At 38.9% G+C, this 14285-nt stretch overlaps 1 protein-coding gene across 3 annotated transcripts in view; it reads left to right on the top strand.

The window, feature by feature from the left end:
• KHDRBS3 (KH RNA binding domain containing, signal transduction associated 3) overlaps positions 1-14285 on the top strand; it is a 199377-nt gene that overhangs the window by 103429 nt on the left and 81663 nt on the right. For all 3 annotated transcript variants that reach the window (XR_014710530.1, XM_084621354.1, XM_084621355.1), the window contains exon 5: positions 3904-4043. Coding sequence is in view for 2 of the 3 variants with exons in the window: in XM_084621354.1 (XP_084477480.1) it covers positions 3904-4043 (140 nt within the window). In the remaining variant the exon portion in view is untranslated. The remainder of the gene's footprint in view (positions 1-3903; positions 4044-14285) is intronic.

Below are 14285 nucleotides of genomic sequence, written 5' to 3'. Positions count from 1 at the left end.
TGCCTGTCAAAATGCCTGTCTTCACAAGGTACATCTTCATGTGTACTGTTTCCTTCATATGGTTATAAGTCCTTTTGTGTTTTATTAGACTTCCATTGAGAGAGAGAGAGTTTTGAGATCCTATTCCCAGGAGGCTGAAAAATCAAGGCCTGCTAAATAACTTCTTTTCCTGTCTGACCGTGCTCCAATTTTTTTAAAGGAGTCCAAGCTTATACAGCTTCTGCGATAGTAGCTCACCATCATCCAAAACATTTACATCAACACAAAGTTATGCACTCTCTCCGTTGAATGTATTTTGAATACAACCATCTGTGTATTTAGATGCTGTGAAAGGATCTGATAACTTGGAGGTCTGAAAACAAGGTTTCCACCTGTAACAGTGGCAGAAAGGACATGTCCTCTGAGTCAAAGCTTTTGTATATTCATTTCCCTTTTTCAAGTGTTTAGAGGAAGAATCTATTATGAAATTCTGTTCTTCTCCCACTGTGGCCTCTGAAATAAATCCCTATGAATTCTTCTGATTGGCTGACACCAAATTCACCAGCCCATCCCTGTTGGAGGAGGTCTGTCATAGTATTGGAAATGCTAGGTATAAATAAAAGTGGACAGATGGTGATATCAATATTTCACATGAGTTACGGCATGCTTTGTACAGGTCTTCCCCTCTATCCAGAAATCTGGCATACCTAATCTCATAGTCCAAAATACAATATCTTATGTACAAGGGATAGGATCAGCAATTAGTGTCTAAATCAGACAGAGACAGACAGACAATTATAATTGTATTGTCTGGAAGATGTGAGGAGGGATACAATTCATACTGGATTTATGGATCTAATTTGCAAATGAAAACTGTAGTTTTTTTTAAATAGTAAAATATCAGTGTGTTTTATTTATCCACCTTGTTTGTAACTTTGAGGTCAGGGTGTTTTTATTAATGAATGACCAATTGTTTTTATGATTGTTCAACACCATGAACATTTTTCCAGGTGGATCGTGCTTAATAAAATATTTTATTAATAATTGTAAACTAGGTAATCCTGGGTTATTGATAGAATCTAACGTCTATTGATCTCCAAGATAATACGGTATTTGCCCATAAAAGATAGAAATACTTACGTTTTTGCTCCAAAATCTCAACATTTCTAATATGCTTGTGGTCCTTTTGGTTCCCCAAGTCCCTAAAAATGTCAGATTAATACCTGAGAGAGAGAGAGAGAGATGCCAGCATACTCAAGTCTCCTGGGCCAGGCTACAATTCAGTTGTCTTGCTTTTCTGTGAAGAGAGACCCCAAGAAGGTCAGCCTCCTTAGGATGTTGTCCAGTACTTTCCTCCATGGTTATAATATGTCAAACTGCTTAGAAGAATGGAGATAAGATAACTAGAATGGGCAACATTCATAAGGGATGCCAGTCTCCCAGGCGGGGAAGTTCACCAACTTAAAACTTTTCTCAAAAGTATCTGGCTGACAGTCAGTGTCATCTTAGAGATGAAAGCAATCTGAAATGCCCCCCACTCCCTTCTTCTTTCCAGGCTAAACAGAAGATATTCATGTGTACCTTCTAACCATCTCCCAAATCTCACTGGAAAAGCATGCTATTCGCCAAAATTTTAATGGCTGCAATTCATAAATCAGAATGTCTGTTAGTTTTAATTGAAGAATCCAGATCAGGGTCTACTGGATCAGGTCTGCTCCAGCCTAGTAAATAAAGATATAGGAAAGAAACTTACCAAAAATCTAATCCACTCCATCCCTTAGGAGTCAAAGCTGTTTTGTCTGGAGCTTTGACAATTTCTGGTGCAGACATGCATATGGATAGGAGTTATATAGGGCATCCATATATGCCTTATCAAAACTCTGCAGACTAGTCACCTCTGCTTTCCTTAGTGGGGGGCTTTGGCCAATGCATCCTACTTATTGTGCTCATCTAGTGCTTCTTGAATGTTCTTCATTGTACACCTTGTTTATAATTTGGTATTTTGTAGCTAAGGGATTCCTATATACAATTCCCATCCATCATGACTTGTCATACATCAGGTGCAGAAATAGACATGTTATGTTCGAATTGCCTTTCTGTACTGTATGTCAATCAGAATGAAATATCCCTCCCCCCATGGAAATAACTGACATGTGGGTATTAATCTAAGATCTTATTGCAGTAAAATCTTTGCTGCTTACACAAGTTTAAAGTATTAACAGTTTACTGAAGCAGTTGCTTTAGAAAGAACAAGGTCCTGGAAATAAAACTGTCACAGAAGGCATCTATAGAAGGGCACAAAAAGGAGAGCTCTCTCCTGTCAGCATAGAGCTGCTACGCGAGAGATGTTATTGCATCAGTACAGCTGTGTCGCTGTAAGCTCTCTAGTGTAGACCTAGCCTTACTTACTGATTGGTTGCTGCAGCCTTTCTGCCTGAATGGAGAGTGAACTGCAACCTATCCTCTCTGAATTAACATCCCAAAGGTGTACAAAGATGCTTAACTGGTAACATCGCTGTTTAGAATCTGTGTTTCAACCAAAAGGCTTGGAACGAAGTATGAGGGAAAACCCAAGGCTGCTTTTGTTTTTTTGTTAAAAGAAAAACACCTTACAATTGAGAGGAGGCACAACATCTGACAGATGGGTGCCAGTGTTCTTAGAGTGGCATTAACCCTTTTGTTTGTTCAGTTTCTGTGCTTCATAGTAAAGTACATAAGGCAACATTTGATATTTCTTTGGTCGCATTCACATTGATAGATTTTCCTTTCTTCCTTCATTAGAATTGTAACTATTGGCAGTGTTTGAATAAAAGTCTTCCACTTTGGTGAAAAGGAGTAGAGACAATGTAGTTGTTGAACTAACAAGAGTGAAATGATATGAGAACCAGCGCTTATTACTGGTACATGGAGGAGCCTGTTTGTTTTGAATACAATCTTTTTTTCTTGCTTTACACTAAAACTGCAATCCTTGGCTCATTTATACTGAATGGAATTTGATGATAAAGAAATTCAGCTCTGACTTCGCATTAGCTCACAACATCTGTTTCATTCCTATATAGCGCACCGGATTTGAAGGATACCTTATGGTATTTCAAGGTCTGCATGTGTTTGAGAAGTATTCTACTAACTCTGTATAAATAACTCTTTATGAATTCTTCAGTTTACTTATGAGTAGCTCTATCGAGGAAAGCAAATAAATCTAGTGTGTCCTCAGTTTACTTATACAAGTCTATTTTAGATTTTTCAATTGAAAATATTTTCAGCACTCAGTATGTTTATTTGGATAAAATTACTCCTATATGTGAGAGAAATTCATAGAATCAGAACTTAAAGATGGAATTCAGCTACTGGGGCAGGTCATTTAATCTACCTTCCACCATCACAGGATTTCTCCCTGTGGTACACTGGCCTGCAGTCAAAATGCCTTCGGCTGAAAATTCATCAGACCTGACAAGCTGAAATGAAGTGATGGGATTTTCACCACTTTGCAGTGGAATGTGATTCCACCATCAGCTCTTGCCTGATACTCATTCTAAATTGTTAAGAGGCATATATAGTGTTTTAAGTAATGGTAATTGTTTTCGCTAGTCAGTAAAGACCCCGCCTCTTTTTTACTGGTGTGGTTTGGTTTTGTTTGTTTTTGTTTAATAGAAAATATGCTGGAATTAATGGGCAGCCTCAGAGAGGAAAACACGATGCAAGCAAAAATATAATTAAAAAACATGTTTTATTTGAAGGTTCTAATCATATTTTAGATTAAATGGGTGTTCCCATTGCCGCATTTTTCTGTATTGTTGTTTCTAAAGGGTTTTCAACAAAAATTTCATCTAGAATATTATGAAAAATACTTTTTTAGAAGCAGTCCTTGAGATAAGTATTTTTCTGTGTTGGTTGAATAGCTTTCCGTTCCTTTCTTCTGTCTAGGACTACAATGATGAAATTAGACAGGCACAGCTCCAAGAATTAACATATTTGAATGGTGGTTCAGAAAATGCAGAAGTTCCAGTTGTTCGCGGAAAACCACCAATACGAGCACGAGGAGTACCAGTCCCTGCTTTGGCCAGGTAGGTACCTCAAAATGCCACACCATTTTAATTGTACATGTACGTTTGCTCTCAGTCTTGAATCAAGTCTGACTCTCCAGAGCATATGGCAAGGTATTATGTAAGAAAAACAAGAATGGCAAAGTAACTCTGTATCATTTGATTTCTATTTACACGGATACCAAAATGTGAGGAAATATCCTGGTTCTGGAGAAAGATTCACATTGGTTCACAGAATCATAGAAGATTAGGGTTGGAAGAGACCTTAGGAGGTCATCTAGTCCAACCCCCTGCTCAAAGCAGGACCAACCCCAACTAAATCATCCCAGCCAGCGCTTTGTCAAGCCAGGCCTTAAAAACCTCTAAGGATGGAGATTCCACCACCTCCCTAGGTAACCCATTCCAGTGCTTCACCATCCTCCTAGTGAAAGTTTTTCCTAATATCCAACTTAGACCTTTCCCTCTGCCACTTGAGACCACTGCTTCTTATTTTTTCATCTGCCACCACTGAGAACAGTCTAGATCCATCCTCTTTAGAACCTCCCTTCAGGTAGTTGAAGGCTGCTATAAAATCCCCCCCTCACTCTTCTCTTCTGCAGACTAAATAAGCCCAATTCCCTCAATCTCTCCTCATAAGTCACGTGCCCCAGCCCCCAATTATTTTCATTGCCCTCTGCTGGGCTGTCTCCAATTTTTCCACATCCATTCTGTAGTGGGGGGCCCAAAACTGGACGCAGTACTCCAAATGTGGCCTCACTAGTGCTCAATAGAGGGGGAATAATCACTTCCCTCGATCTGCCAGCAATGCTCCTACTAATACAGCCCAATATGCCGTTAGCCATCTTGGCAACAAGGGCACACTGTTGACTCATATCCTGCTTTTCGTCCATTGTAATCCCCCAGTCCTTTTTTGCAGAACTGCCACTTAGCTAGTCGGTCCCCAGCCTGGAGCAGTGCATGGGATTCTTCAGTCCTAAGTGCAGGACTCTGCATTTATTCTTGTTGAACCTTATTCGATTTCTTTTGGCCCAGTCCTCCAATTTTCCTAGGTCACTCTGGACCCTATCCCTACCTTCCAGCATATCTACCTCTTCCCCTAGCTTAGTGTCATCTGTGAACTTGCTGAGGGTGCAATCCATCCCATCATCTAGATCATTAATGAAGATGTTGAACAAAACCAGCTCCAAGACCAACCCCTGGGCACTCCACTTGATACCGGCTGCCAACTAGACATTGAGCCGTTGATCACTACCCATTGAGCCTGACGAACTAGCCAGCTTTCTGTCCACCTTAAAGTCCATTCATCCAATCCATACTTTTTTAACTTGCTGGCAAGAATACTGTGGGAGACCATATCAAAGGGCTTGCTAAAGTCAAGATACGTCATGTCCACTGCTTTCCCCATATCCACAGAACTAATTCTTTCATCATAGAAGGCAATCAGGTTGGTCAGGTATGACTTGCCCTTGGTGAATCCATGTTGACTGTCCCAAATCACCTTCCTCTTCTCCAAGTGCTTCAAAATGGATTCCTTGTGGACCTGCTCCATGATTTTTCCAGGGACAGAGGTGAGGCTGACTGGTCTGTAGTTCCTCGGATTCTCCTTCTTCCCTTTTTTAAAGATGGGCACTATAATTTCCTTTTTCCAATTGTCTGGGACCTCCCCAGATCACCACGAGTTTTCAAAGATAATGGCCAATGGCTCTGCAATCCCATAAGCCGACTCCCTCAGCAGCCTTGGATGCATTAGATCCAGATCCATGAACTTGTGCATGCCCAGCTTTTCTAAATAGTCCTTAACCTGTTCTTTCACCGCTGAAGGCTGCTCACCTCCTCCCCATACTGTGCTGCCCAGCACAGAAGTCTGGGAGCTGACCTTGTCTGTGAAGGCTGAGGCAAAAAAGGCAATGAATACTTCAGCTTTTTCCACGTTGTCTGTCACTGGGTTGCCTCCCCCATTCAGTAGGGGTCCCACACTTTCCCTGACCTTCTTGTTACTAACATACCTGTAGAAACCCTTCTTGTTACCATTCACATCTCTTGCTAGCTGCAACTCCAATTGTGCTTTGGCCTTCCTGTTTACACATGTTGATATACACACATTGTGGTTTGAATTAGCAAGCCTATGTCTTGCGAACTCTTAGCAAGGGTGACATGATGCCTGTGTTGAGAAAAGATAACTCTGCAGTATTGAGTGTAACACTGGATGTTCAGTTACATAAGGGACCAATCAAGTTTTGTTTTAATTATAAGTAGGACTTCTGATTTTTCATTTTAACTGATGAAACGCTGCTTGTCCGAAATAAAGAGGGGTTTAGCCAATGAAGACCAGTATAAAACTGGAAATGGTTACTTATTACTTGTGTACACTGAGTGGTACTGCAGAGTGTGGGGATTTGATTTCTGAACCACACTAATGTGTTGCACATTAATTGAACTGAGCAGGCCCTGCTGGTGCACATGAAAGGTTCCCGAGCCTAATTCAAAGTAATGCTGTTTGAAACAGTACTACATTATAGGGCACTAGGGAACATTACTCATTACAGAAGTGTATACCATAAGTAGTAATCTCATTGTAAAGTATATACAAAGAGAGCACCCCGATTCCCTCCCCCACCCACAATTTTTGGGCACCAACATAGAACTCAACATTTACTAAAATAACCCCCTCCACTCCAACTAAACTAATAAGCCCTGAAAAACAGAAGCCCTAGTTACAATGTGCTTAATAGATAGATATTCAGATAGGAAGGGTTATAAAATGCTAAGGGTTTTGTAATCAGTACTTTAATTGATTACGTTATTAGGTAAGAATAGGATATGTATTTTCCCCATTGTGCAAACAAGAAACTCTGAGGCACAGAAAAGTTAATCTTTCAAAAGGTCACAATGGAGCTCATTGGCACATCTAGAATTAGTATCCAGGCCGCCTGAATTCTAGTCCCATTCACTAGCCACACAACCACAGTGTGTCATCCTTCCTTCCTTCCTTCCTTAAGGTTGTTCATTTATTTTTTTCAAGTAACTGCAGTCACTGATACAAATGGTCTTGCATCTTTACTCCCACAATGATACTTCTGATGTTTCGGTTGTTTTAGCTGCTATAGATTGGCTTTTTGGGACACATTTCTTAGATAAACAATTAATGGTCTGGCTTCCTTTTATTGAGTCCTGAATTTCAGACTAATTTGTTTTAACTCTATAACTGGTTTATAAGATGTACTAATTTTTTAATTTTAACATTATCGTGATAATTCAGCACGATCAAAAGCTAAAAATATAAGTTCACATAAGTGTTTTGAAGCTCGAGTTTGGTTTTGGACCCATCTCTCAATTTAAAAAAAGCCACACGTCCAAATCCTTCAGATTTGAATTTGAGTATTTAACACGCATTTTTGTTAGAAGGAGAAAAGGGGAGAAATATGCTTCCTCTTCCATAGTACTTTCCTCTACTACAAGAACAGTCTTATGCCTTCGTTATCAACCCTCTTCATGCCCATTTATTTGAAATTCAGAAGGGACAGCTCAGGTTTTTTTCCTCCAAGTCCTTTGAATCCCTAGTGTGTGTTGGGTGGTGGAGGGGGTAAAAAAAGTAGTGCAGGGCATTTACGTTATAACACAGATCTTAGTTTCTATAGAGAAAACTGTTGCTACTCTGTAAATTAAGCCATTTCCCTTCTACCAGATCTGTCATTTTTATTTACGGTAAATCCTAACTCACAGGTTAATTTCAAAATGAAGTTCAATATACAGTCCTGAGGCTAACCTAACTCATGTAAACAGATATTTTTGGGGGGGAAAAATGCCTGGAGAACTGAGACAATCTGGAAAGATGACCAAATTATTCATCTCATTTAACAATGCAAATGGAGTCTGTTAATTTTTGAGCATTTACGTTATCTAGAATGGTGGTATTCTATATCAGAGCCTTATTCCTTCGAGGTTATAGTTTTGTTCTCTGTCCTGGCTTTTTGTATTGGAGGAATTATTTGCTTTTGTACACTTTGCCAAGTTACCTATTGCAAGATACATGTTGTCTACTTTGCTGTTTCAATTTTAAGATTATTCAAACAGTGATAAAACTGTCATGATGTCCCACTTCCTTAGCATTGTACATGTTATTCACTAGGCTTAGGAAATCCATAAGGCTAAATCCATTCACTTTTTGTTTTAAAAGAAAGGAGCCTCTGGATCCCTCCATTCTGCTTGTGTAATATTTTCATTACAGTATTTTAAGTGTATATTTTAGATCAATCATGCCCAAAAAGTGTGGGCATGAAAATCCTTTGATAAAGGCTTAGATAACTCATGTTTTTGCTGAAGCTTTAACAGTGATCTTTTTATTTCTATAAAATATATTTGAATCGTTTTTATAATATTAAGGTACCAGTTGCAAACATTTGTAGCCACATCTTGGTTATCCTGTAGACCTTTCTTGCAATATTATTCTGGTTGTCAGGAATTTTCCCCTGGTTTGGGTTATATCTTTGTTCTTTTCTCCAGCTAATGTGCTTCTCTAATTTTTCTTCATATGATCTATTGATGGGTGTTCCATAGTGTTCAGATTTAGGTACACATATATTTGCATCTGAAAGGTTTTTGTGCACTAATTCCTACAAACATCACATTTTAGTTATTTGTAGATAACTTAGGTTTATACTTCTCAGGGTCTGTCTTTACATTTCTTGCTTTCTCAGTGACACCTCTAACAAGTGCATGCTGAACTTAGTTCTCATCACAAAGACTTTTGGTTCTATCGTGCTTTTCTACTCTACTAATATTTAGAGAGAAATTTTTCATTTACCTTAGAAACATCTTTTTCTGTGATACAGAATTTGATCATTATCTTGGACTAACTTGTTTCTGTTCTTGTATTGATTCTTTTGAGATCTTTAGTTACCATTTGTCTGTAAGCTTCTACCCTTTCCATTTGCAATCACTTAAAATTGTGTGTCCTCCAGTCTTTTTTTAAATTCTTATAACTGCCATGCAATTCTATTTAAATGTATGCTAGGTACCTCTGGGTTTGAGTTCAACTTAAAGGTGATCTGCCAAGGGAAAAAAATGGGGTTTGTGTCTTCTGTTCCTTTTTTGATGATATAAAGAAGCCCTGAAATGAGTTCCTTTTTTGTTGTTGTTTAAGTTGTTTAAAAGTTGTTTCTTTATTTTACATTAAAAATTGAAGTTTTGTCTCCGGTGATGGCTGGAGAATTGATGAAATGGTAATATGAGAACTTGAAATGTCTAACATTGTGATTTAAGGAAGCCTTTGTTAAAGGCTTTAACATCCAGCCCCATAAATAATGATGTTTAAACAAACAAACATCCCTGAGGTCTGGCAACAAAATCAGAGAAGACAAAAAAGACATTCCTGATGTTTCTAAGAAAACATAGATGCAGAAAAGTTAATGATTTAAAAAAAAAAAACACTTTTCAGTCGTATACCTCATAAAAGACAGGAAGATTACAATTCCAATACTTTTAAATTCATTTTGAATATAAGATCTCAAACCCTTCCTCTCACTTCATTCAGCAACCAATTTATGTAATATGATATAACAAACATCTTTCTGCACAGAATCTTTCCTCAATTCCTTTGCTTATGTTTATTTTCCTATTTACAGGTTAAAGTGTTGGGTTTTCACCTGTTATATTTTCACCACACGGTGGAATTCTCTCCTTATTCGCTGTTTCATCTTAAGGACATGACAGAATACCTTGTTCTTTTTCAGTTTCTGTACTTTATATATACCTGTTGTACAGTACCTGGTAATTGGTCACATTTTTCTTTATTAGCTGCCAACTGTATGCTTGAGTGCTGCACAGGGAAAGATCTGATACTTTCCCTATGGACTCTATATTCTAAATCTGGCAGACAATATAGCTTGTCAAAAGTGCCTTTTCTTACATATATAAAATTCCAGTATATGCTTTATTCAAAAGTTTCAGAATATAGAGATCAGTACATTTGTTACCTCTTGTAAATTGCCAAACATTAGATTGTCATAAATGTATGTCAGTTAGCTTCCTACTAACTTTCTTGACAAGAGTACTTTTTTCATAGAGCATTCTTTGGCTTAGAACTAGGACTCTCCCAGTCATCTTGCCCCTCTCCCTCTCTCTCATATCATCATCTCCACATCCCTCCCATGGCTTTGTACAGAAAGCTTGCCTCCTACTCCTGAGGGAGAAAAAGAGGAAGTAGAAAATAAGACTTAATTGTCACAGAAGAGTTTGCCTCCCTTCCCAACTTGAGCTTTTAAGTATTCACTTTCCTTCCTTCCGTTGATCTTGAATCTAGTGCTACTTCCTTTTTCTTGGGTCCCCCCGGCTTGTTTCTCTGCTCTCCTGATAATGACAGGAGGAAGGAAGCAATACTACAAAATGGTGGGGCTTACATCGATAAACATCTCTTACCCTTTAAATATTCTATATCTATTCTATATATCAAAAAGGAAGGGACAAAGGGACTTGGTCATCATGGGTGTCTCAGCTATCGTTTCTTTGGGGAAGAGGGGGGAAGAAGAATCTTAGCTGTTTAACTCTGACCTGCTACTAGCTAGCATGCAGAACCAGCCGTTCTCCAACTGTGATGCTGCTTCTGCTTCTTCCATCTCCCAGCTGCTGTTCCTTCCCTTCCTCTATCTCCACACCTACCCAGCTCCTGGAGCCCAGCAAGCTCTAAAATTTGAAAAATTATTCAAGAGTGAGTGGGCCAGTGTCACTTCCCTACTGGTGTATTAATTCATGCAACTGTAACTAAAGCCCTGCAAATCCTAGGATATCCGCTTTTTATCTGCAGATATCCACATCCGTGGATGCGGATATCAGTGGACCATTTTTGCAGATTGTGGATGGATGTGGATCCAAATTTTTTATTTAAAGCCCTGCACATCTGCAGATATCTATGGATCATTTTTGTGGATCAGATGTGAATACTAATTTTGTATCCACACAGGCTCTACTTGTAACATCTCCCTTGGAATCAATATGATTTTCAGTATCTTCTTCTTTAAAAATGCATGCATTGACAATGATGATATGAATTGCAGATACAATTTTTAAAGTGTGTAGTGAGGAATGTTAAGTCTTATGGACTCTAGCTAGTGTCTCTCTCCAAGGGCCTCTTGCAAACCTGAAAACCACATTTTTTATTTACTTTACACTTGAAAAAATAATTAGCTTATTTTAAACTTAAAATATGACTCTTCAGAATTAATCAGATTCCTGACAAACTTCCTAACCCAAAAATATTGGGGGGGGGGGACTTTACTGGACACTACTTCTCAATTTACCTGAGTGAAGGAATGTACCCCAGTTGCCCTGATTTTTTTTTAAAAAAGCTCTTGACATTGTTGCTAAGGGAATTGCTTTTATGACTCACCTGGCTTTCTGGTGGGGTTGAATAATTTCTCCTATGTTAAATGCTTGTACCCACCAGTGCTAATCCATTTAGCCATTTGGTTTCTTTCTACTTATTTTGATCAGATTTGCAGTCAAAATTCTAATACTTGAGGAATTTATGCAAGCAACTGATAGGAGTTACAGTAGAATATTTAATTGGGTTTTGAGGATCTCATACAAGAGCACAAGAAGCTATTCTGACTAATATTCTCCTGGAAAATATAAATGGTCATTTCAAGTACTTGCTTCAAGGTGGACTAGCATACAGTAACTTTTGTGCAATTGTGCTATATGAAGAAACATTGTGACTTCCCATTTTTATACCTTCTTTCCTCCTTTGGAGTATTAATATCATGTAGAAAATCTCCAAAATTATCCACCTAAAATTCAGTGGCTCAAATTCCTTGATGGAATTACGTGCATGCAAGAGTTATGTTGGTACTACACAGAAAATTCCTAGAATTGTGGCGTCTAAGAATGCAGCTATTATCAAATCTTCTCACCAGTCTCCTTCATAGAGTATTACTGTTATGCTACCCCATATAATGCCTTGTCTTAGCCCTCCTTATACTGTCCTTATATTTTGGGATAGCTTATTTGGGAAAATGACACAAGTTTCCAATTAATATAGATCAGAAGCGCTATTCATATATCTTGTTAAAACCCTGTTATTTACCTTTGTGTGCAGGCTGGGGTCCTCAAGGCTTCATTACTGCAACTCTGTCTGGGGCTAAATATAACAGTCACACAAATTCTACAGCTAGTTTAGAATGCTGCAGCCTGCCTCAGTCATAAGTGACATAGGATCATGTCACTCCTATAATGCTCTCACAAATTCCTTATTAATTTCCAGATCAAATTTAAACTCCCAGTCCTAATCTGTAATACTCTGAATTAATTTGAATTTATAAAGACTGCCTTTTTGTCCACAATCCACTGAGGCAATGTACTCCATAGGGTTGTTGAAGCTTGAGAGAGAAGATTCAGGAGCTGTGTGGGGCAGTGTGTTCTCTATGGCTTTATTGCAGTTAAGCTCATACTCAGTCTCTCATCCTCTGCTATGTTCAGCTCAAAATGAAGGCCACCTTTTTGATAGTTTTATTCCAGCAATGACATGTATTTAAAATAAAACAAAACAAAATGAGAAGGCAGAGGTGCTAATGACCTGTTTATTTTTGGCATGTGAATAGCAAGGTGCTAAGATATCAACGTTGCTAAAGAAATTTGACAAGAGAATTAAATATGAATATATTTACTAAATGCTACCTCTACAGTTACATTTCTCTGAGGATCAGTTTCTGCCCTGCTACTAAAACAAGATTTGTATCTGTGCCCATAGAAGGGAAAAATATTGTTTTTGTAGAAAGGAAATCACTAAAACAATAGCCCATACTATTTAAAAAAAAAAACGAATTTATCATGTAAGTCTAAATCACTTAAGACTTATTGCACACTTATAAAAAAATGTTATGTAAGTATACAAGAATGATAAAGTATTACAAAATGCTGTATTCATGTATATAAGGGTTGCAGGAAAAGAGTTCTGTATTTGAAAAATACTGTTGTCATGTAATTATACCATTGGGCTGTGTAGGTATTGGGGAAGTGGTACAGTTCATGGTATTTGTGTGACTTATTCACGGTAAAATCTTTACTAAGGGAGATGCTTCCACCTATGATTTGACAAGCAGATGGCCAAAGAAGAAAAAAGTCTCTTTCCACAAGTGATTGCTGCTCCTAACCATCGAAGAACCAGTTTCCATTCCACATCAGAAAGGAGCTATTGTATAGCCCTCCTCCAAAGAACCTTCTTTTTAATTCGGTAGATGGAAGGAAAAAAATGTAAAATGTTGAATTAAGAGGGTCTTTGCCAGCTAATTTGTTCCTTGACTTTAGCAAAGCTTTTGACACGGTCTCCCACGGTATTCTTGCCAACAAGTTAAAGAAGTATGGGCTGGATGAATGGACTATAAGGTGGATAGAACGTTGGCTAGATTGTTGGGCTCAAAGGGTAGTGATCAATGGCTCCATGTCTAGTTGGCAGCTGGTATCAAGTGGAGTGCCCCAAGGGTTGGTCCTTGGGCCGGTTTTGTTCAATATCTTCATAAATGATCTGATCTGGAGGATGGTGTGGATTGCAACCTCAGCAAGTTTGCAGATGACCCTAAACTGGGAGGGGCGGTAGATACCCTGGAGGGTAGGGATAGGCTGCAGAGGGACCTAGACAAATTAGAGGACTGGGCCAAAAGAAATCTGATGTGGTTCAACAAGGACAAGTGCAGAGTCCTGCACTTAGGATGGAAGAACCCCATGCACCGCTACAGACTAGGAACTGAATGGCTCGGCAGCAGTTCTGCAGAAAAGAACCTAGGGGTTACAGTGGACGAGAAGCTGGCTATGAGTCAACAGTGTGCCCTTGTTGCCAAGAAGGCCAATGGTATTTTGGGATGTATAAGTAGGGGCATTGCCAGCAGATCGAGGGACATGATCATTCCCCTCCATTCGACATTGGTGAGGCCTCATCTGGAGTACTGCGTCCAGTTTTGGGCCCCACACTACAAGAAGGATGTGGAAAAATTGGAGAGAGTCCAGCGGAGGGCAACAAAAATGATTAGGGGACTGGAACACATGAGTTATGAGGAGAGGCTGAGGGAACTGGGATTGTTTAGTCTGCGGAAGAGAAGAATGAGGGGGGATTTGATAGCTGCTTTCAACTACCTGAGAGGTGGTTCCAAAGAGGATGGATCTAGACTGTTCTCAGCGGTAGCTGATGACAGAACAAGGAGTAATGGTCTCAAGTTGCAGTGGGGGATGTTTAGGTTGGATATTAGGAAAAACTTTTTCACTAGGAGGGTGGTG

This window comes from Lepidochelys olivacea, assembly GCF_965140295.1.
Source record: "Lepidochelys olivacea isolate rLepOli2 genome assembly, chromosome: 2".
NCBI lineage: Eukaryota > Metazoa > Chordata > Testudines > Cheloniidae > Lepidochelys > Lepidochelys olivacea.
The sequence above is the reverse complement of the archived record's forward strand: the minus strand, read 5'-3'. Positions and strand labels throughout refer to the sequence as shown.